Source organism: Oryzias latipes, chromosome 21, assembly GCF_053564925.1.
Source record: "Oryzias latipes strain Hd-rR chromosome 21, Olatipes_Hd-rR_3.1".
Taxonomy (NCBI): domain Eukaryota; kingdom Metazoa; phylum Chordata; class Actinopteri; order Beloniformes; family Adrianichthyidae; genus Oryzias; species Oryzias latipes.
The window spans coordinates 10,285,515-10,310,568 of NC_136257.1; the positions used below are offsets into that span (position 1 = coordinate 10,285,515).

Sequence of the window (25,054 nt, forward strand, 5' to 3'; positions counted from 1 at the left end):
CTGCAGAAAATTTTACATTTTAATGTAAAGTTCCTTTTTTTTTTGAGGGAGCGACATAAGAAACCCCAACAGATTTGATTTTTTTTTTCTCCACATCTCACTAAGACCTACATCAGAGCAGAAAACATGAGCCTCTGCAAGTCTGAGACGTCTGCGGTGTCAGATGCCGTGCTCTTGGAATGGCTCGATCGCCTGAGCGATAGCGTCGCCACATGATGCTGTGGGGCCCAGATGATATTTGCTGGGTATGTGACAGCGCCTGCTGTGTGTGCGTCTGTGTCTGCACACATGTGCATCTCGGTCAGGCGCGGGTGTGTAACAGGGGACCGCGGCAGGCCACGTAGCGATCCGTCTCTGATTGAGCAGCAGTGACGCTCCACTATTCATCCCCATTTAGAGAGCTGACAGAGAGCTGGCCTGCAGCGCTGTGCAATGCACGCACACACTGCGTGCTGCCTCGCTGAGGCTGGACACACACACACAGACTCTAGCATGCCTGGTGCGCGGTTATATACAACCAAATACCTGCATTTGCATAATGCAGCATATTCACACACAAATTATATATGTATATATGCGTCTTATTCACTCAAGGCAGTTAAAATATATTGAAAAGTTCCCAGGTAGATACCGGAAAGACGTGCAGAAACGTGTGCCCGTGGCGATATAGAAACCATATACTTTCTACATGCATATAGGCGCAGACTTTAATGTGAGGGAGATGCTAGATAACCTTCCTCGCTCCTGCTTAGGCACACAACCCACCAGCGCTTGCAAATACAAACACGCACGAACCTGCACGCACTCCGTTCCCCCTCCCTCTGCTCTTTCAGGCACGTCGTTAAATATTCATCACTCTGGCTGCTCTGAGAGTGCCGTAAACGCTGCCTCACACTCCAGGGAATCGCTAAAGCCTACTCTATCATCTGCTCTCCCTTCCTCCCCTCTCTTTCTCCCACTCGCACTCTCGTCTGCACGCGCGCGCACGCACAGTTTTAGCCACAGCCTCTCACACGGACAAGCCCATGTGCAAAAGAAAAACACACTCGAAGGCACCACCTGCGGCATCAGCGGACGCACAGTCGCATGCAGGAACCTGAATCGGGCCCACGCACGATGTGAACAAATTTTGTGCAATTGTGTTCGCTGGTACTCCGAGTTTGAGCCGTGTTTTGTTCCAGGAAACAGGATGTCTCATTGTTTGGGTTTCATTCTGTTCGTGAACATTGGCCGCTCTGGTCCCCAGGGTCTCTCTCTGTATTCTTGTGTGTGCGCGCGCTCCTGTTTGCACGTTTCACACCACTTGTAGAAATGTTTAGTGACATTTTCACACAAGGGCAACTAGATATGCAAATGACATCTATGATTGTGTGGGTGTTTGCATAGTGGGAGTCAAGCCCAAAGTGGTTATCCCCAAATTGACCCAGAGATCAAAGCAGATTAAGTTCCAGTTTTCCAACTTTTGCAGACTCGTACAATGCAGATCATGGTTTATTTAGATGAATTTTTCCTCAGTGATAAGAAGATTTTCAAGTCCATTTTTTTCGCTGCTCCACTTTTAGTCAGAAAGTTACCAAACTGGAGCTTTTTCACTTTTGTGTGACTGATCACATGTTATCATTGGACAATGAACCAACTGTTTTTGCCCTGGCGAATGCAACCAGAAAGCAGCTCAGCAACCAGCGCAGGCTGATTTCTCCTCGTCAATTAGCTTGAAGACATTTACAAAGAAAGTTTAAAAAGATTAGGCGAAAATTGTTCTTTATTCTGTTTGATGTAGACATCATTTCTGTTCATTAAATTCAGCGTGTCGCTATCTTTTATAGTTGGAACTGTTGGAACGTGAAACATTTCCTCCAAGCAGGATCATTTCCAGGGTGCACTCGGAGCAATAAAGTCAGGCGTACTTCACTTAGGAGAAGAATCAAATCCAAAAAAAAGAGGCAGAGAATTCTGTCAGCTCGGTTTCCATTTTCAGAACCCACAGAATTCCTTTCAGGGTCATTGTGCCGAAAGCCAACCTGTTGGGCGAAGGCAAGGTACACCCTGAACAGGTCGCCACTCCGTCGCAGGGCCAAACACTCCCCTAAAGGCAATTTAGAGTCACCAATGAAATCGGAGTGCCTGGATAAAACCCACGCGTGCACGAGGCAAACATGCAAACTCCAAACAGAAAGGCCCCAGCTGGGATTCAAACCAGGGGCTTCTCACTGTAGGGCAAAAGTCCTAATCACTACACAACTGGGGCTTGGTTTGCTTTGTTTTACATTCAAACAATCGCTGTTAAAAAATTACAATATAAAAATAACTTTAAAAAGTATAAAAAAAACTTGCAATGAAACAATCTGCAAAACAACAAGACTGCTAATGGTGAAGTGCGCCAGAGGGGAGGGACTGCTATATTGAATAATTTACCCACCAGGGTTTTATAGTAAGCGAACCAGAACCGTTTTCGGGGGGCACAATTTGTTTGTTATTTTTGAAATGCTCCACGTTAAGCAACCTTTACACCGAATGCAATTTGTGGGAGCGGGTGTTCAGCTTCAATGTTAAGTCAGAGGACAGACATGATCAGAGGTCCTGTGGCGCATTTTGAACGTAAGGCGTGGCCCGGCGGTCTGGTAGCAGCGCGTTTCGGGTGTTGCTGCGCAGCACAATGTTTTCAGAGTTCAAATATCTGAACATTGACAAGAAGACGCGTCATGTCAACTTATCAGGAAGTCAGCTTTGGCCCGTGACGTGTTCGTGACATAATCAACGGGTGGAGTCCAAACACAACATGGAAGAGAATCTGATTGTTCGCCTCCTGAAGTTTATGATATCTTTTTTATTTGTATCCAAACAATAAAAAAAAGAAAATCTAATTTCATACTTTTTTCTTTCTTTCATCTGACTTAAGGCCTGTTCACACCGGGACGAATTTCGCCGGCGATTTTCGCCGACGTTTAACGCCTCGTGACTAAACAAAGGGCACCAACGAGAGTGTGCACACCGACGCGAAAAAACGCCAGGCGTTAAAGCGTCAAAAAAAAAAAAACGCCTCGGGTTCGTTTTTTTTTCTCGACGCATCGCGTCGAAATCTACTCGACCAATGAGAACGGCGCTTTTGCTCACGTGTCTGGAGCTTCTGAAGTTACAGTAAAACACAACTTGGGGGCGCTCAAACACAAAACTGCCTTGCTGAGCACACATACCAGCGAAGAAGATAGACGCCAAGTAGCGTCTACACAGCCGCGAAGCAATAATGACGGACATTCTAAAACATCCCCGAACCAAGCACCAGTTGGAGCTACTGGTGCTTGAAATATTCATGTTTTCTTTGTTTGATTCTGACAAGCGTGTTAATACTTGCTCTCTTCTTCTGAGTGAAAAGCGACTTTAAGAAGCGTAAAGTTGCGCAGCGCCACCTTGTGTACAGGAGTATTTCTGTTTTACATTAAGCGCCATCTAATGTCAGGGAATGAAATTGCATGTTCACTCCACTCATCGTCAGCGAAAATCGCCTGGGTGTGAACACAAAAAACGTGGCGAAAAACGCTGGCGATAACGCCTGGCGAATATTCGTCCCGGTGTGTACGGGCCTTAAAGCAGGACAGCAAGTCATCAAACTGGTTCACATCAACTTTTATGGTCACAGAGAGATGGAAGTACAGCTGAAAGTGGCCGTCATTCAGATGCAGCTCCCGCAGTAGATGGTGAACTCAGACGTGCAGACGTGATTACTGATGCTTTTGTAGGACCCGACAAAATAAATAAACCTGATCTCAAAACATCATCCATGTCCTCCATGCACTACAAATGAGATATACAGACAATGCTTCTGTGTAGCAATAAGGCTAACAACTTTTGACAGTGGCCCCTCCCACATTTGTCAGGAGCGTCAAGTTTATGAACTCATTTTTGGACAAGTATCAAGCAATGAATCTGACGTGCGTCAAAAGAGAGACAGCAGACCCAAATTTGATGCATGAATGGCGTTCGGTGTGAACGCAGCATTACACCCCATGGTGTTCATGCTAGACAAGCAGGGAGAGGATTCTTTTTCTTTTTTTACTGTTTGTCATGTCCGCCACCTACAGTTGGAAGAGGCTTGGTGCGAAATGTCGAAGCAGCGCTAATCTCAAGAAATTTGGGCACAAAACTGAAACGGTTCAGTTCATTACTATTTTCCTTGCAATGGCGAGTATGGACTAGCCTCATGTCAGGAGAGTGGCCATGGTTCATCTGTACTTAAAAGTGCGAAAGTCATCAGGCCCGTCGCTTTGTCTGGGTTAATTCCTTACGTTATTACCAATCCCAGTCCCCGATTGGTCAAAGTTTGAGCTAGTTTAACTGGCAACACACGTTCAATAACCACACATTTTGTACGTAGAGCCGGAAAGCGGTCGTCATAATTTGCCTATTTACAATTGAGCGCAGGAGTTTTGAATGTGGAGGCGCGAAACGCACGTTTACACTCAATTGCATAGATGAGGGATAGACAACTCCAGGCCTCGAGGGCGGCATTCCTGCGTGTCTTCTAACATACCCTGCTCTGGCATGATTTAATTGACTGGACACACCTGAACCAGGTAATCAGTCATGAGAAGGACTTTAATATCTGGAAATCATACAGACACACCGGTCCTCGAGGCCTGGAGTTGCCTATCGCTGACGTGAACTAATCATTGGAAGTGGCCCCTTCAATGCGCATTGCCGAGGCCGGTTTGAACATAGCTTCAGAGTGAGATTTCTCACCTACTCAAACATTACAAATGATTCGAGGTAACTAGAGTGTGGTCTGGACTCAACAGTCCTGGTGAGAATATGCCCTAAATCCAATCATTAATGAGATGAGGAGCAATAAACACTGCATTGCCAAATGTATCCCTCATCTGCTTTTACATGTTTATGAATTTAAGAGCACCCTTGCTTCCTGATCTATAGGGTCTAATATGACCCACCCTTTGCAGCCTCAACTTTCATGGAAAAACTTTTCAAACCTTCCAAATTTGTTTGCTATACAATGTTTAGCTGTTCTCCCAGAAGCACATTACCATGGCCAGACGTTCTGCCAAACTGAGGTCAAGTTCCTCCACACCAAACTTGCTCATCCGTGTCTTTATGTGCTTTTCTTTATGCACCAGTGTGCAGTTTTGCTGGAACAGGAGGGCCCATTTCCAAACCGTTCCCAGCCATTTCCTCTGTTCACCAAACTTCATACTTGGCTCAGTGGAGTCAGAGAAGTACCGTTGGAACCGCGGAACGCAGGCTCGTCCATCAGATTACCAAAAAGAAACTGATGTTACTCCAGAGAACATTTACGCATCGCTCCAGAGTCCAACACCTATTCATTTCACAAAGTGATGGACGCAGTTGTTCAGCTGTGAAACCTCCTTCCATGAGGCTCTCTTCACACTGTTCATGGGCGAGTCTTAAGGCCACAAAAACTTTAGAGGTCTGTAATGACTGACTATGCAAAAAGTTGGTGATCTCCTTTTGCTTTGATCCTTTCTTTCCTCTGAGGCGACTAGAACATCGTAGAAAAAGTGTGACCTTGAGTTGTGTAAGGACTTCTTGGGTTTGGAAAGTCATTAAATCATAGAGATTAACAAGATAGATCAAATGGAAATGATTCATTTATTTGTTTATTAGAAAATGCAGTTGGGGGTATTGGCTGATCTCATTGCACTCTTGGGAAGGAGTGCGTCCTCCCTCCGCTCTGAGGCTGCTCAAATTAGGCGCAAACAAAAAGGTGATCTCTGCCAGAGGGAGGGAGGAAATTGATGGCGGGAAAGTGGTATTGACTGAGTGGCAAGGTGGGATATTGGAAGAGATAGCGAGAGGCAACGAATGAGGGATTTTGCGGAGACTCTGGAGGGCGGGAGAGACGGGTTCAAAGAGTGACTGACAGCGTGATAGATGGAGGGTCTGAATAAGTGAGCAAGGCTGGGAGACGCCGCGCGACTGCTAATGATTGACTGCGTGCGTACAGGTGGTAGCAGGCGGCGGCTCCGAGCAGTGTGCTGTTTATGAGCACGTACGTGTGTGTATTATTGTTGACCATTTGCTCCTGATGTTGTATACACAATATCCTCCCTGTTGTGAGACTCGCTCAACTGCGCCGCACGCACAACCCCAACAAACGCACACGCAGCAGCTCAGCCAGGCATCGCCCGCAGCCACACTCTCCTTCCCACCGCTGCCTCCCTCATTCATCTTTCATTAGCCCGGCTCACACCGGAGAAACAGCACCCCCCCACCCCCATCTCTTCCTATCTAACCTCCTCGCCTTTTTTTCCGTCTTATCTCCTCTCTCTTGTAATCTCTTTTGTTTGTCTCACTCATGTCTTTCAATCTGTCTTTTTTGGATATTTCTCCTCTTCCTCCTCTGGCCTCTTCTGCTTTTCAGTCTTTTTTTTTCCCTCCCCTTTGCCCTCACCCCTCCTCACCCCCTCCTCCCCAGCTCTCCGGGCCCTCATTTCGCTTCTCAACCTCTCTCCTCCTGATTTCCACATCTTCATCGCGCTCTCCTCCTCTCCCCTCCTTCCCTCCACCATGCTGTTTCTCTGACACTCGTCTCTGCGCCCCCTCTCCTCCCCCTTTTCCTGCCTCTCTTTCCCTCTCGCCTGCTCGATCTTCCTTTCATTTTAGTCTCCGTCTCTCCCTCGATGGAGGGAAAGGCTCTTCGCCTCTAATTGCGGCTGTTCCGTTGCCATGGCGCGTGTTGCTCGGCACTGCGAGGCGCTGTCTTTAGTGTGTGCGAGCGAGCGCGCACGCTCGGGCGTGTGTGTGTCTGTGTGTGCGTGGCAGGCTGATGATTGCTTGCTGCCAGCTCTCGTTTCCCGGACGCCGATCGTGTTTCTTTGCGGCAGCAGGAAAAAAAAAAAAAGAAAAAAAAAGAGACGCCAGAAATAGCCCCCCTTCACACAGACCCAGTCACTCTCACCGCTCCGCTGTCAGAAGCTCACACACGAAGGCAGACGCACACGCAGGCGCGCACACACAACCCCTGCATTTCCTCTCCCTCTGACACTCGCAGCGCACGCAGCCCGTGTTGTGCTGCATGTAGACACCTTTCGGCACACACGCACACAGGCAGTCATGCGTGTTTATTTAAATCTGCACGCTTTCCACTTCCTCTGCGTGATTGCGTGTGTGTGCTTCCTGCGTCTCTAAGGAGGTTGTGTGGGGACTCCTGATTTATTTCACCTTTAATGGGAAGTGAAATGAATGTGAGCAGCAGCTGGTCTGGTCCTCCGAGATACCGCGGTACGCTAACCCAGAAAACAGCCAGCCTTGCTGCGAAATGGTCCTCACTCAGACGAGCACCAGGACACACACCACTCCACGCTTCGTTGCCTGGGCGCTTGGTTTTATTTTAAGATGTGTCTAGACATTTAGTCGACCCCCCCTACGTAGCACGACAGAAGGTAGGGTCTCTTAACAGGTGTATCTCCAACCTCTGGCTAACCCAACTAGTGGTTTTTCTCTCTATTAAAACTTGTTGGAAGGCAAATGGAGACGGATTAATAGCAAATAAACCTGGAATCCTCCCTGCAAAAGAGGATAAGAGGGGATTATAAGCAGATTTGGAGACGAATCTCTGTAATCATCTGTGCTGTTCTCCTCCAGTTGTCACTGGGTTTTATGGGAAAACGGAGGAAGGAGAGAGAAGGGCCCGTTTTAGCACAGAGTCCAGTTTTGAAAGTTCAATTTCGTCTCAGCCGGTCCGGTTAAAGACCCGCTGATGATCATTTTTCTCAAGATGAAGAACATATATAAAGACAATTAAGCTTACAGTAGCATTTCTGAGTATTTCTTTATTCAAATGATTCAAACCTCTAAGCCACAGAAGCTCCCTGCTCTGCTCCATTCTGATTCATCCATTCATAGACAAATAGATCCATGGATGTCTTTATTCTCCTCATCTGAGCTGGTATCTGATTCAAAACCGTACAGCTGTATAGCACTAATATTTCTCACTATTTTTTTTTTTTTATGCATGGCTAATATCAGGCTGGGGTTGTGAGATGGATGACGGGAAGTGGGGATAGGCTTTCTCTACACTAGCATTCCTGCTCAAGACTCATAGGCAAATTCTCCTACCGCTCTTCAGAAACTATGTCATAGAAAACGACTATTTTTTTTTAAATTATGGCTATAAATGGCGTAATTATAATAAAAAAACAACTGGGCATGCTTTTAAAATAGTTTGAAAGATGATCAGAACAAGACTTAAACAATGTTTCTCTGAAAGATAGTTTTTGGTCAGAAACTTGGGCTCTTATTCAGGAGTTCCTTCTAGTGTCTGTATGGGTTTTTCTTCAACAGTACAGGATTGCTATAATTGATGAAATATCATTAGTTTTTATGTCTAACTGCTGAATTAGCTCCCTTAGCTCTACGTCCAACTCTGCAGTCTTCTGATGATAATGCCAATGTTGTTTGAATGGCTGTATGACTATCAAAGGCTCAGACACACAGAGGTTACATGGAGACGTGCTGTCCGTAAGTCCCACAGGATGCTCTAAAGGAGCGTAGTGGACACTCTTCATTCACCAGCCTTACAGTTTATCCTAACATGTCCATGTGGAATTTTTTTTAAACTCTTGTGGAATTTTTATTTTTTATTTTGGCATGAATCTCTTTTTCCTTGACATACATTTCCTGAGGCCTGAACCCTTTTTATATAATTTAGTGTGACTCAGCCGCTGCAGCTATGGACTCTACATTTATCTTTAGCACATCAGCATCGTGCTGTTTCTGGGTTGCCTCAAAAACAAGTTGCTGCATGTCCATTGTGACCAGACTTGTTGACTAGTATGGGTCCTACCTATAGGTGCATCCTTAAAACCGCTTGCAAAGGGTCCGGCTGTTAGGAAAATATTTATGGTTCTTGAGAGATTTTGAATGCACCATTGTACATAATCACTTAAGTACATTACCATAGTTGAACATCTTTGAAAAAGTTGTAATTTTTTTGCTTTCAGATTAAAGGTCAATTAAAGCGATAACTTAATAACTTGGTCCAGTTCACCAACTCGCCACTGGGGGGCTTGTAAACAAACAAGTTGTGAAAGGGAGTTTGACTGAATATGAGAACTGGACTGAGTGACCCCTCCCCCCTGCGTTCCAAACAGGGAGTATCCGTTGGTCACAAAAATCCCATAGACAGAATAAACAGCTATTACTCAGTTATTATGTTTATTTTTAGAATAAATCTCGCTCTGATGCCTTTTTAACCTGTTCTTGATAATCCTATTTTCTTTTTTATTACTATTTTTTTCTGTAGTAAAAGTTATATACGTTATAAACTAACCAATCAAATGCCTCAATAAAAGTGTGTGGTGCCAGCTGGCCCCCCGTCAAACGTTTGAAACGTTGGATTGACAGATTCTGCCAAGACTGATTTCAGGTGGAGAGTTGTTGCCGCCAAAACCTTGACTCTGACCAGTTTGGACCAATCCTTTCGTACCGATGTTGAATACGAATGCAACATGGCAGCATCCGTATTGTGAAAAAAATGTATTTGCTTAGAGCCAGAAGTGTCCATTTTCTATGGGTGTTGTCACACTCACTTAGTCCAGTTCTCATATACAGTTAACGAATAAACATTTTGTTTTAACTTTTATCAATGAATCAATCAAATTTTATTTATAAAGCACTTTTTCATATAAAAGTATAACACAATGTGCTATTAGTGACACGATTGGTTCATTTTATCATTTGACCTATTGTACATCTAGGTGTGGTCTTTTGGTTTAAAGGTAACCATGGAATCCTTGGCTCTGAAAAACTGCCCCACTGGGCTTCTTCAACTAGCTAGGCTAGTTTACCCCACTTGTTAGCCTGTTTTTCAGGAAGGGGATCCTGATGCCAGTTCTTAACAAACAGTTGTTTGACATCACTTTTTGGCTGTAATTTTTTTAATTACAGATCTTCTTTTTAACAAACAGTTTGATGTGAGACTTGTCCATGTTAGGTGTTAAATGTACTTGAACACCTGTGGACCTGCTTTGATTTTTGTGTGTATTTTTTTTAAGAAGGTGGGGCAGACGAAGTCTAATTATTTAATTGGTGTTACAGTTTTTTAATTCCTGAATTCATGAATTGTGTTCTCACACTGATGTCCTTACCAGAATCACCTGATACATCAAGCCCAGAATGCAAGAATTCATTATTCTTGATGGACACTGTGTTTTTTTTTTCTAGAGTTTTTTTTTTTGTCTTGAAATGTTCTGTTCTGTCTACCTTTCAATGTGTAATTGTGTGACTTTAATTTCCCTTGCAATTTGCAAAGGAAATTAGATTGTGAGGTTGTTGATAATTACATGGTTGCGCTAGTGACTGATGCTTCTGGTACCCGGGATTGAAAAACATATAGTTTAAGTTGCACGGAGGCTTTGCCACCTATGGTGTGCGACCAGTTTTTTTCTTTTTAAGCTGAATCAAAACATAAAATAACTGCAGTCCAAGAACCAACTCCCTCATGCCATATTCTGAGACTACAAGGAAATGTGGAAATAATTTGCTAAAGGCATTCAAATACACACATTTGGTCAGAAATATGGTACACATTTGTTCATTTAACCTTCAATTTTCCTTTTTAATCATGTTATTCTGTCATGCTAGCATTCTTCTCATAGGAAATGACATCAATCACATGACATCAGTTTTGTTTTACTGTTTGTCTCGCCACATTCTGGTTAAATATTCATTTATTTAGTTAATTCAGTCGCATTTGAACACTTTAGCATTATTTCCTTGTGTGCGTTGCCGTCATTACCTTAAAACCAGATATTTAGGTCTATTTCTCTGATGACTTCTTAGTACTTAAACCATCTGTCACTGAAAGACTCTCTTTTACCAGATAAACCTGCCAATATGTTTGACGTTTCTCCTAATGCCAACAAATCCTATTACCAGACCTAAATCTGCTATGGATTTCTCCTGAAATTGAACTTGTTTAGCAGAAGCCTCATTTGGTTTGATTTCAGTTTGGACTGAATGTTCCAGTGACGTGAGGTGAGGTTCATGGCTGTTGAGGCACTGACTGCTCTGGGTCAGGTTTATAGTTGTAGGAGCTGAAAATCAAGCCTTTTGTACTATTCATTTTTCCATATTTGGTCTAGAAAAATGATTCTGTAGCTGTCAGACATGATCTGGATCTTTCACATTTATAGGAATTCTTATTCTGTATCAAAAGTAACTTTTTATTTTGACCCTCAGTGAGATTTTATAGTTGTTTTAAAACTTCAAACTGAATATATGATCAATTTTGTTAGATAAGTAAAAATAATCATAGTGTAGGGCGACAGTGGCTCAGGTGGTTGAGCGGGTCGTCCAATGATCGAAGGGTTGGCGGTTCGATCCCCGCTCCCACCAGCCAAAATGTTGTTGTGTCCTTGGGCAAGACACTTCACCCCCCTTGCCTCCAGTGTGGCTCCACTGGTGTGTGCATGTGCATGAATGATCCCGGTGATGGTCAGAGGGGCCGTAGGCGCGAACTGGCAGCCACGCCTCTGTCAGTCTGCCCAAGGGCAGCTGTGGCTATAACCGTAGCTTACCATCACCAAGTATGAATGAGGAGTGAATGAATAATGGACACAATGTAAGCGCTTTGGGTGTCTTGAAAAGCGCAGATAAATCCAATCCATTATTATTTTATTTAAACAATGGAAATGTTTAATTTTCAATTTCTTTTTTACTTTCTAGAATCTAATAATTTTCCTAAAATCTAAAAGAATGTTGGCCCTACCTTTTATTTGAAATGTTTTAACACATTTGTCTGTATTCTGTTAACATTGTATGGGAGAGATGTTGTGGAACAGAAATGGTACGTTCCAGGCATCAACCTACCTTTTAACGTATTACCTGTCCTTCTGCTCAGGATTCTTCCATTGTTATGAAAAATTGTGCAACTTCAGCAAGTTAACCTAAGAAATGATGAAAAAAATGATTTGAATTAAGCTAAACATCCAAACACATCAGTTGAAATACATTGATTTTCTTTTACTCGATCGTAATGATTTTATTATAGGCACTTTCCTTCACTAACTACCTGTCACTGGCATGTTTTGTTGTTGTAATAACCACCCTTCCTCCACTCTTGTCCTCTGGACAAGAGTATTTATTAAAATACAGTTCTACACTATCCTAGTTGGTCAAGTGTCAAACCTGCAGAGGGACAAAAACCCAGAATATAAGTCTACACTTAAACTAAAGAGATGGTAAACTTGAAATCATTAAGCAGTCATTGAAGTCGTTGAACCTCATTTATCCCATTTGTGAACTAACTGGAGGACAAAGTGTTTTTGTTTTTTTAAAGGTTTATTTCAAAGTGAAAGCAAATAAATCTACAATTTTCAAAGGAATTTTAGCTTCTACTGCTTTGCATCCGTTCAGCATTCATCTACCATAGTTGACTATTTTGATTTGTCAACAGTTTAAAATATATGTTAATTATTTCCATTATTATTATTATAATGTAAACATTATTTTTTCTTTTTTCTTAATATTTTACTTTTGAAAGCCTTAATTTCAGCAGAGTACAATGAGGCATTACTTTGGGTCATTTCAAGTAAATACCATGAAAAAATGTGTGTTCTCTAAAGGCTTTTAGCTTTTAAACTTCATGATGTGTTTTTACATTTCTATGTAATTTCAAAGACATCTAACAGTGAACATTTTCTGACTGTTGAATCTCATGTTGGTATGAAACAAAACACTTAAAAAAAAAATCAATTTTATTGAATCTTATTGCTTCTAAACTGTTAAATGTTCATATGCAAAATGCCTTACGGATCTGTCATTTTTTTATGCCCCCAATCCCTGCACAAGGGGCCTGTTAGCCCTGTTTCTTGCGTGCAGTCTGACTGTTAAAATTGAGGAAAATAGACAGTCAAAGCGTAGTTTATGTGGGCATCCTATACGAGCACGCACACATCACCTGAACTCCTGTGCATGAATGCAGCATGCTGGCACGATCAGTATGGATCCATTATGTGCATAGTACTAGTGACTAGAGTGCAGTACAAGGGAACCATACACAGCGTCCCTCATACGTCATGAGTGAGTGTTCTTACGACACACTGACTTATACGACAATAGTAGGCTCCATTTTCATGACTTCCCTTGAGGCGGCCGTATAAGCCTTAAAAGAATTGCAGGACACGCCTACGCTCCCTTATAATGCCTGTCTACGACCCTCCACAGGCCCAGACAACCCCAAAAAACTCTCAGCCCCCTTATGGGTCAACTCCCCGTACGGGTGCTTGTGGCTTAGGCTTCAGGCTTTTACAAAACGGAAAATTCTGGTAATGTTTCTCCAAAGTTCAAAGAATGTTTGGAGCATAAGAACATGAAAACTGGTCCAATTCAACCAGTAGGCCATCAGCTCAATTCTCCATCAACTGAATGGTCAACAGGAAAAAACAGTGGAAAGGAAAGACGCAACTTCTTCAATGACTTTTCCATTTTTGCTCATGTTTTTTTTGTTCCAAAATGTAAACAAATGTTATTTTTTCAAATACAGAGTTCAGTAGAGTTTTGTGAGACACCTTTTGACCATAATACATCCTATTTTTTTTCTGTAGTTTCGTTTCTTTGCGAACACCAATGGTTTGTGGGTAACTTCCTTGACCCAGGTGTCACTCGGATTTCACTGCACACCGTGAGCACAACACATGCAGAAAACGCCATGAGCCGTATGCGGTTTGATTCTCTTGCTAATGGATCAATAAAAGACATTAGCGGCGGGCTCACCCAGCGAGCAGCGCTAATACAGGGTTAATCCGGGGTTAATGGCTAAGCAGCATCGTTCTCGGAGGCACCCATTACTTTCCAGGCACACCTCACCAGATCATGTTCTTCCCCTAATTGTGCTCCAGGTTCCAGGCAAAAAGGGGCAAAATTGAAAAGAACGGAATGGAAGATCAGCCTGATGAGTTTAGATGAAAATGACTTCTCCTGAAAGACAGAAATGTTTTTGTCTGAGTCGGGCCTGATCGGTTTGGATCAAACGTACAGTGATGGAAAAAGCACTGGAGATGCTACAACTGTGGTCAGAAAAGCTGGAAATGGAGCTGATGGAAAGCGGCATGAAGCAGAGGAAGCCAGTTGAGCGCTACACATCTCCCTGTCCTTGTAAAGTGCTGCGTGCTGTCGAAGCAGCAGCCAAGAATGTGTCAACCCAGCCGTCTCATGCTGCCTAATGGGCTCTTAAACGCTGATATAAAGCTCGCCCGCTCTTTTGCCCTCCCCTTTCCCTCTCTCGCTCCTTCTTTTTCTGCCTTTGCCACTTGCTCCCATTACCTCTCTCACTAACCCTGTCCCTCACTCTGTCACTCACTTGTCCTCTGCCTCTCTTTCACTCTCTTTTTGTGGCTTTGTCAACCTCTTGCTCTCTATTCCTTCGGTTTCTCGCGCTGCTGTCTCTCTTCCGTCGGCTCAGTCGCTCTGTCTTCACATTTGAAGCTCTGCTGTGGGATGTATCTTTGTTTACGACTTCCTCTTTTCCTGATTAACTCAATGTTTATGTGTACTTCTCTGTCTCGTCCCGCAGACTCCACAATGCCTTCTACCCGCAGGACCCTTCCTTCTCCCTCACCCTTCTGCACGTCCTGTCAGCACCCCTCCATGGCCTGGCCAATGCTTTTGTATTTGGCCTGGACAGAGACTGGTGGAACCTCCTGAGCCCAACCGGCATGCAGGTACAGAAACCACATATACACACGTTAGTAGCACATTCGGGACACACTGGATGCTTTTCATGTGCTTGAAAAAAATAAGTTTTTATGGGTCACTTCAGTTTTACTCGGTAGATCTGTGGGACATATTTGGTGTTTTCAGTTGTCTGACACTTTAACAAAGACTAACCCTCAAAGAACCCTTTAAAAAAGAAAAATTAGTGACTTATTTTACCAGTGAAGATATGACTTATGATATTGAATCCTCAGTATATTGTAGGCACAGCACTGTGTCTAATTTAACACCGGAATTAAAATCAAATGCAATTTTCTGACTTAAAATCCCACTCCGATCATCGTTTGAGCTATTGTAAAAAGTTATCCAGTTTTTGACCAAAATATTTTTTTTAAACTGTCATTTTCTAGGACAGATCAGAATGGAGTGGAGCATGGAGCTTGTGGCTTGCCATTGTAGTTTCCACGTCACATCTATAAGCTTTTTCCTGTCATGTTTTCGTCTATTCCTGATTCACGACGATTTGACTAACGAAATACTTAGAAATGCAATTTTAAGCTTAATTTTCTCTACGTATGTCCTCAAAAATGCTACAACAACATTTATCCTCAGAGTGGGTCTTTAAATGACGTTTAAGAAAGAAAAATGTTCCCACTGCACTTAAACGCAACACGTGTTGGACTCCAGTGACCTGATGCCCCCTGCATCCACAGATGTAGCTTATTTCATGAGCTAAAATTGACACTGACTTGTTTTATTTGGTCATTTAGTCAAAAAATCCTTAAGTATTAGCAAGCTATGCAGGGAACTATTGGCTCAACTGGAACAAATTCAAAAAAACCTGCTTAGTCCTGAAAGTTTTTCAGCTGATACGCTACAGCAGGCAGGCTAACTGAGGTAGGCATACTGTACCTCAAGAGAAAATGGCTGTATGTGTTAGGCATACTGATATGAATGCAGTCGAGCTTCTTTTGGCTCAAGGTGCAGTTTCTTTAGCAAGTGAAAGTTGGAATTCATTTCATAACCCCCTACTCTGACCTGCCTGGCTAAAAATCGTTTTATACACCACCCTCTTTGCATGCGTTGCTCAGAAAGAGTTAAGTTTTAGTTGCTTGAAATTGAAGGCTTGATTTTTAATACAGCCTTGGCAATGGGTTTAATGAATAAATCAGTGTAAGATATGTTGCCTGTTTGAGTTATTTGAGTCAAAAATAGCTAATAAAATCAACAAAAAATTAGAAAAAGGCAACATTTCGGAAGCGTTTTGTTGGTACCCACATCTGCAAATGCTGCTGGAACTTTGGTTGGTTTCCATTTTGAGGATAAAACTGACATTTTCAAATAATAAACCAACGTTTAGACTCGCTACTATTATGCTTGTAATAGACAAAGAGATTGGATGCCAGTGTCTTTCTGGCTTTAATATTAGTTTTGCTATAAACTGAAAACTATACAGTTAAGAGGAAAAAAGCTAAACCAAAGTTGTGATCCTTTAATGACAATTCTGCCATAAATATAACTGAAAACTTTCAAACACCTAAGCCAAATCACCTGAGAGGATTATTAACTTTCTAAAGCAAACTTTGACCATGAAGTGCTGTGGCCAGATCTTTTTCTGCTCTACATGCTCGGCTCTTATGTCACTGACTTTCTTCGGACAGTTGGTCTGCATTCAAGCTGTTGTGAACTCCAGATGCACAAAATATTGGTACAACCTAGGTGTCAGCAGCTCATTGCATGAAAAGCAGTAATCAGTTTGGCAGATATGGAAATTTTTGAATCGCTGTAACAGTTCTGCTTAAATTAAACGGCCATGCTGACCATGAACACATCAGCGCACAAACAACAGACTTTCATATGTTGTCAGTGAACACTTGTCAGTTTACCTGTCTGTTTACACCACAAAGACACATCAGTTCAATACTGTATACACCACTACTGATATTTATCACAGTATGAGACTGAGTGGGGGTTAGTATCACTGAAAAAATACCAAATTGATAAAACTTTGAGTTACAAATCCACAATTTGAACCAATTTTTTTAACACAATTTGTGTTAAAAATTTGTCTTTGTTAAATGTCCATTCCAAGATAAACTTTGTTTGGTTATGAAAAACAAAAAGTTTGAATCACAAGCCTTTTGTGGAATAAACAGTTTATTTGGAATTAAACTCTTCCAAATCCCAAAGTGGAATTTAGAATAGTTTTGTTTCTGTGTTGCATTTCTGTTAAATTAAAAATAAAGGTTTGAATATTGATATCGGCCAATGTGTGTTTGAAAATAAAAATAAAAGAATCTCATATTTTAAGGCACAACAGGGTTGGAAGTAAACTCAGCAGGTCAGGAATCACTTTTTGAATCAACACCAGAATTCAGATTTTAGCTCTGCTGCGAACCAAACCCCCCAGTATAAAATACTTTTATCCATATCTATTTAGATAGTTTTTCTTGTAGGACTCAACTTTAAACATAATTATACCACTTTAAAGTTTACGACACATAAAAAATTTAAACTTACTCGAAATTATTTAGAAGTACTGCTAATATACTGTACTCTGTGTCAATTCAGTCCATAAATGTGACTTTTCCTTTTCATCGTACACTCGTTTCAGTGGTTTAAGTTCATCAAAGCATGCGTTGGGTCAGAGACCAAACGAGTGAAAGGCTGAATTGGTGTTTATGTTTTTCATGCTTGGCTTTCTTTTGGTTATTTAAGGGTTGTTCCTGCACATGAACGAAGGCGAGTGTTGATTGTCAGGTGAAGTGAATGGTCCACGCTTAAACTGTGCCTTTTAACCTACTAGTTTCCATAAAGTGCTTCACAGTGCAATGATCACACGCTTTCTCTCAGGGCTTGTAGTCATACAGTTCTTTTACGGCGCTCTTTTCCCAAATGCACTCACGTTGAGGGGAGTTCAATGTCTTGTTCAAGGTTTGATTGGTTGCAGCAGATCAGTATTGAGCCACAAAAGCTTCCATCACAGGGTCACAGCTCCATCATCTCAAATATGAAGTTGTGTTGTATGTTTAAAGATCCAATTTAGGGACATTTGAACAAACTCAAACTAGTTTAAGCACTTTAACGCTATGTTAAATTGGCCTGTAATATCAGGCTGGTATAAACAAACAAAAATAAATAAATATTGTTCTATTTTCATTCCCAGAGGCTTTAACATTTCAGTGTTTACAACCAGCCAAACCCTTTAGACTGTATCTCCCCTGGCCTATTGTGACACTTTGAGTCTGATTGAAGCATTTATAACAACATTAAATAGCTAATACATAACTGCGCCTCAGACCGCACTTGAGAACCATATCGATTTCCAGTGGAGACAAGAAACCTGACCAATGAAAGAAATCAGACGGTCCATTCATATTAGCAGAGGAAGTGAATCATACAGCAGAAAATTAATTTTCAAAATCCCCATTCCCACTGCATGAAAAAGTAATTGTTGAGTCACTGATATTGATCAACAAGCTTGAGGAACTGGCTGCTATTTTCTATGGTTTTTGAGAGGGATGTTTGTAATTGACAACATGTGACAGATGTTGAAATGAACCGCCTTGTAATCAGAAAGACCTACTGCATAGATTCGTAAAATCGCATCCATGTACATTTTAAGTATGTCTGACCATTACACCCAAAGCAGCTGTTTACTTTCGGATAGAGGAGGTCCCTCGTTGGCTGCTTTAAATGCTTCCATTAGATTCAAGAGTGTTTTACTGGGTTAGAAGACATGGTCTCCATCCAGTTTCTACAAGAGGTGTTTGATAGGATCTGCACTGCAAAGGCCAGCTGTGTTTTTCCAAATTCAAACCATATCTTTAGATAATTTCTTTTGTCATCTTAGGCACAGTCCCACAGGAATAGAATGAGGGTTTTCTCAAACTGGTTTCATATAGGTGGAAGCACAAAATCTTCCTGGTCTACCAAATCATTTAGACTGACCTTCACTGGAGACCAAGTTCAAACCATAAAAAACGGCCCTTACTTTTATCCCTCCTAAATTGTACCTATTTGCTACAATGTAATCAGAAGAATGAGGTTTACCTTTGATTTAAACCCAAATTCTGCTAGTAAAAATCCATCAAACCATGTCTCTTTACTCCAGTGTCCAACGGGAGGGTCCACATTGCCCAAAACTTGGTTCTGGATAGATGTGAGACTTAATTTACTGGTCAGAATGGGGAGTATAATCTATGGTTACATCATTTAGGTGCTTAATGGAACTTTTCTGCAAAAAAAAAAATCCCAATTATTGGTGATATTTGAATACTTTCTTAGTATTTGTACATTTTTCTGCTTCCCCAGAAGACTTATATTTTGTCCGGAAAAATAGCTGATCAAGAATTGTGCAAACTGAATAATCCTATTAAATATGTCTGGAACATGAATTTCAAAATACTGAATCCATTTGCAATTTCAAAATCTATGATCATAATCATAAATAGTCATAAATTCAATTTATGACTTGATTTGATGTTTTTTAAGGGATTCATGTTGTGACATTTTTGTTAGAATATTTTAGGAATTCTATTGTAAAAAATATTTCTTGCATAAGAAATAGTAACGGTTGAAGAAAGCCAGCCCTTTATTTAACAGAATCATAATTCTTACAAGAAAAACCAACCCTAAATAAATTCTTCAATATACCCAATAATGAAATTGAAAATCTAGCCCTGCTGTTGAAGGTCTAATAGTCTATCACCCGTTTTTTAAATGAATAACGTTCAGAACAATTTTTTTTGTGTAGGCAATGCTGTCTTTAACAGTTATATAATGGAAAAACCTACTTTAAAAAAAGTTGTCTGTTTCAAAGTTCAGGTCAAAAATTACATCCATACAGTATCATATTGATGTTAAAATCAAAAAGGACATCAGTATCAGAAACATTTTGTTGGTGGCTATCACTGCAAATGTTGGTGGCAGCAGAGCACTTTATAGGAAATCACTACCGCAAGCTCGCATAGAATAAACAAAAAACAGCTCAGAGTCAAGGCCACCGCACACTGGCAGCCTTTAATGCGCTTCGAAACACTTGCCTCCTCTATAATTTGAACAGAATCACGCACACCAGCTGTGAATTGCAGCTTTTCATATTGCCAGGAGAAGCCACTGCCGTAGTTCTTTAATGTTGATTTGTGTCAAACCCATATCTGCTTTGTTTGGTTTTTGGAGGCTGTGTCTTTAAGCACTCGCCCTTCTATTCAGTCAGCCACAACATAGACCATAACAGACACAGGTGGACCACTCTTCCAACAGCTGGCCTTTGCAGCTGTAGTCAGTACAAGTGATGTTTACCTCTTTGGTAATCCGGTTTCTACTATTATTTTGTCTCGAAGGCCTCCACTACTGCACTGTACCTCAATTCTTTGTTAATTTGTGCTAAATAATTTATAAAAATCAACATTTTGACCCATTTTTATACTCCAGATCTGATTCTGAGCCCTTCCAAATGTATCTTTAGTAATTTTGTGTTGGCAGGTTTACCCTTAAACACCGGAGGTATCGTCTGCAACACCTAAATAAAACACGCTCTTTGAAATACTGTCACTCTACCATAGTTAACATAATCAACTGCTGATTTTGAAGCGGGGTTCATCCAGATGCAAATTTGCATTCTGTGCCATTGTTTGGACGCGGCTAATTCACTGCTACAGTGCACGACACCGGAGCTGACCCCTCTTGATGAGAGGCTGGCGGCAATTATTAGGGAATCCCTTTTAAGTGGAGTGGTGACGGAGGCGGAGGGGGACACGACGCGCCAGATGCACCGGGTGACACCCCCCCAAAAGCTCCAACAGGACGGCTCGAGGAAGTCGGAACCGGCTCATAAGCCACTCGTCCTCGTTTGCCAGCAAGTCTTCTTGCTGTCTAAAGATGCGTTCACTCCGAATTCTTGCCACATCTTCTAAGAGCGCAGGATCAGCCATTGTGCGTCATTACGCATTGTGATGGGGCATTTTATTTCCCTCCATTTAATTGCATCTGACAAGCTACAGATGTCGGTAATAATCGACGTGGAAATGGGAAATTGATCAGCGCAAATGTAATTTCTTGTTGCTTTCTGAATGGTTGAGACATACGCCATACATTGTATTATCAAAAATAAAACAAACTAAAGGCATATGCATGAATACCATAATTCCGTAGCTTATGAAGAAATGTTTTACTATGAAAACAACTTTCCCCAGTGGACAATTAATACGTCCATCCATCTGTCTGTCTAATTGCACCTGCTCCGCCAGACGGACACTTTGACGAGAATATTAGTTTTGTACATTATTTCGTTCTGTTAACTATGTTATTTATGAGGATGAATTGCACAACATGCCAATATTGCAGAACATATTTCACTTTTCTTTTTGCAAATATGTGTTCATTTGAATTTCTGTTGTAATTTTCGTTTGATTTTTTATTTTTTTGGTTTCACTGCTGATCGATCAAACGGGTGTTCGTGTAGGCTGTTAATTGTAAGACTTGCTTTGTGAAGTCTTCATGTTATTTATGAGATGCAGGATTTTCACGTGTTTCTTCTATCTGCCGACGGCGTCGCCGTTTCTCATTTCATCCGTTTTTGTGCGTACGCCTGGTTCAGAGCTTGCGTGAAGGACCGCACATTTTCCCGTCAAGTTTGCTTTTTATAAATATCAATTATTGCATAGAGAGTGGCGTACGCCTTCTTTTGTGCGTACGCAACGTTTATAAATGAGGCCCCAGATTTATTTTGAAGAGCTGTTGGGAAACACGTCGTCATGTCTGGATTTATGAGATCATTCAGAGGTTGAGCTTTACTGCATTTTAGCTGTTATTCGGCCGCTCTGTGACCCGGTTTGACGACTTGCTGTCCTGCAATAGTCCAAGGAGGGAAAAGATAAAAATTAGCTTAAAATTGGAGGACCTTTTTAGTATTGCCTCCATACAAATAAGAAAAATAGCATGAATTTCAGAAGGAGAACGATCAGATTCTACTCCATGTTGATTTGGACTCCATCCAAATCATCAACACACTACGGTCCAGAGCTAAGTACCTGACTGGGTGATGGGGCGCAAATTCTTTGCAAATATTCAGATATTTGAAGTCAGACTACTCCCTACGCTGCTGCTGCCAGACACTCAAATGGTCTTGCAGGACCTCTAAACGCATCCGCCCTTTGACCTAACATTGAAATGTAAAACCATTACCATATAACGGACCTGCCACGTGTATCGCATTTGGCGTGAACGTAGTTTGATGCTGAGAAAAAACCAGCTTTCATATCGGCTTTGTGCCGTTACATTATTAAAGTTTTGCATAACGAGGCAAAGCCGCTTTTCTCAGCAACAGAATCAACTGATGCCCCCTGCCTTCGCCCACAAGTGGCCAGGATAGGACAGCCCCGTGACCACGAAAGGGAAAAAAATGGTTAAGAAGATGAGGAATGAATGAAAGAATATACGTTGATTGCGTAAACTGTTGAAGACGGTAGTCGAAAGAATGTAAACACAGGCTCTAAAGCTCCAGTTTCAAAGAGTTAATTAGCAATTTCCACTCTCAATGGAAAGGACGTGAAATTCCTAAATTAGAATTAGTCTAATGTTTCCTGTAATATTATTGTATTCTTGTCTGATATAATTTAAAGTATTTTTAAAAAATCCATCCATCCATCCATATTCTTCCGCTTATCCAGGACCGGGTCGCGGGGTAGCAGTCTAATCAAAGATTCTTGGACTTCCCTCGCCCCGGCTACTTCCTCCAGCTCCTCTGGGGGGACACAGAGGCGTTCCCAGGCCAGCCGAGAGACATAGTCTCTCCAACGTGTCCTTGGTCTCCCCCGGGGGCTCCGCCCAGTGGGACATGCCCGGAACACCTCCCCAGTGAGGCGTCCAGGAGGCATCCGGACTAGATGCCCAAGTCACCTCAACTGGCTCCTCTCAATGTGGAGGAGAAGCGGTTCTACTCCGAGCTGTTCGCGGATGACCGAGCTTCTCACGCCATCTCTAAGGGGGCGCCCAGCCACCCTACGGAGGAAGCTCATTTCAGCCGCTTGTATTCGGGACCTCGTTCTTTTGGTCATGACCCAGAGCTCCTGACCATAGGTTAGTATTGGAACGAAGATCGACCGGTAAATTGAGAACTTTGCTTTTTGGCTCAGCTCTCTCTTCACCACAAGATTGAAAGATTTTTAGTGTCATTGTATTTCTACAATGAAATTCTGTTGGCACTCAATCAAAAAGAAACAGTAGAGATAAAATAATAAAAACCAATCTAAAAATAGAAAAATATTTTAAAAAATCAGAAAATACGTTAAAAAATTTTAAATAAAGATGTCACAATAAATAAACAGTTTATTTATTTACTTATTACACAACAGACCGATACAGCCACTGCATAACTACAGACGCTGGCCCAATCCGCCTGTCAATCTCACGCTCCGATCTTCCCTCACTCGTGAGAAAGACCCCAAGGTCTTTAACTCCTCCACCTGGGGTAAGGACACTCTACCCACCGAGAGATGGCAAACTACCTTTCTCCAGTCGAGAACCATGGCCTTAGATTTAGCGGTGCTGACCCTCATCCCAGCCGCTTCACACTCGGCTGCAAACCGCCCCAATGCACAGTGGAGTAAAATTCTAATAATAATGTAAAAGTTTTAGTATTTAAAAAAAAACAAAATCCAAAATTGACCAGATTCGTTAAGGACGGTAGTCATGACAAACTGTGTCAACCAGACAGTGATTGGGGGGAGTTCTTGACTTTACAGAGCACTCAACAGTCTCTGCATTTGGGTAGGTGACGAGCCAGAAACGCCTATTGTGTATCTTCTCATGTATCCCATCATGAATAGAATGGGAGAAAAAACAACATATGAGATGAAAAACCTGGTCAGTCGTCATATTCAGGCAGTCAGATGACCCAACTTGTTGCTAAATGAAACCAATCATTCAGTTCTGTGCTTTTTCAAATGGAGCTTCTTGGCCATTTGTTTCTGCATAAACGGGTATCAATCCTGTAACATTGGTTGGCTCCGTGTGTTGATAGGAGCTGGAACTGTTCCTGCACAACAAGCAGAGAGTTGTCTGAGGTTTTCGTCTGCGGGAATACCAACATAAGCAGGCGTACATATTTTCACCCGACTCGGTTTCCTGACTGCGCTGATAAAGGGTCACGAGCGCAGCGTGGAAGAGTGGAATGTGTGGTATGACCTTCAGTCCAAATGTCAGTGTTGCTCTGTGATGAGTGTCGAGGGAGAGAGAGACAGAGGGGCGAAATTGAATTTCAATGTGTTCGTAAATCACGGAGAAGCTGCTGTTTCCGTGTGTCAGAGAAAAACAGAGGAAGGTGAGAAAGAAGACGGCGGAGAGACACGAGCGGCAGAGAGACAGGCAGCGTGTGTGTTCGTGCGCTATCGTGACTAACGGCCGGTTGTTATTCATCTTGGCATGCGGCTCCCAGCAGCCCCCTCACATCAGGTGTGAGATTGGCGGAGAAGAGGAGGGGTTTGGGAAAGGAGGGGGTGTTGACGGTGTGACAGCGTCAAAACATTTCTCTCTCAAAGCGGCAAATCTGTGCTTTCGCATAAAAGAGACCCCCTCCCAGCTCTTCTAGCCCAGACTCACCGCTCTGCTATCTTCTGTTCTGTTGCTGTTTGCCGTTGAGCAGTCTTATGCATCTCCTCATCGACTGTGTACTTTTTGAAATACTTCCTGACGGATCGAATGGACCATTATTGTTTCTGTAATCTTAGAAAAGATAAACATTTTAATTTAAGGTATTTTTAAAAACAATTTAGTTTGATTTTTGCTCTCAGCTTGGTAAAGTTCAGCATCTTTAACAGATTTAGTTGTGCTTTTTTATCTTTTAGGGCACGTTCACAATGTTAAGTTTGATCCTCGCTATTGGTTTTTTCTATGGACTAATACCGATTTTGGCAGATATGAAAAAGCCTAAGCTTTGCTGCAGACTAATAAGTGAATGGTGTTCCACTTGAGAACATGAGACTTTGATCACTTGGTAGAGAAGTCTGGTTCAGGTAACTGTAGAGTAAGTACTGCACTAACTCATTGTAATGGTGAAAGCATTGACTGGAAATGAGAACTGGACCGAGTGACTCCTCCCATTCCAAATAGGAAGTACCCGCTGGCTTGAAGAAGCCAAAATCCCAAAGACTTTTATTGACAAATAAACAGCTGTTACTCAGTCATTCTATTTGTCAGAACAACCATTCTAATGTATTTTTTAACATGATCTTGCTAATCTTCATTTTGGTTAATGATATATTTTTTCATACTACAGTCTCTGCATGTTGGTAAGTTATTCAAGATATAAACGTGCCAATCAAAAGCCCCACAGCAAACATTTGAAACGTAAGATTGACAGATTTTT

The 25,054-nt window shown here is 41.9% G+C and overlaps 1 protein-coding gene across 5 annotated transcripts in view; it reads left to right on the forward strand.

Moving 5' to 3' along the window:
* Positions 1-25,054, forward strand: part of si:dkey-100n23.5 (cyclic AMP receptor 1) — a 73,150-nt gene that overhangs the window by 39,003 nt on the left and 9,093 nt on the right. For all 5 annotated transcript variants that reach the window (XM_078940077.1, XM_011489322.4, XM_011489323.4 and 2 more), the window contains one exon: positions 14,546-14,693. In XM_078940077.1, coding sequence (XP_078796203.1) covers positions 14,546-14,693 — 148 coding nt within the window. The remainder of the gene's footprint in view (positions 1-14,545; positions 14,694-25,054) is intronic.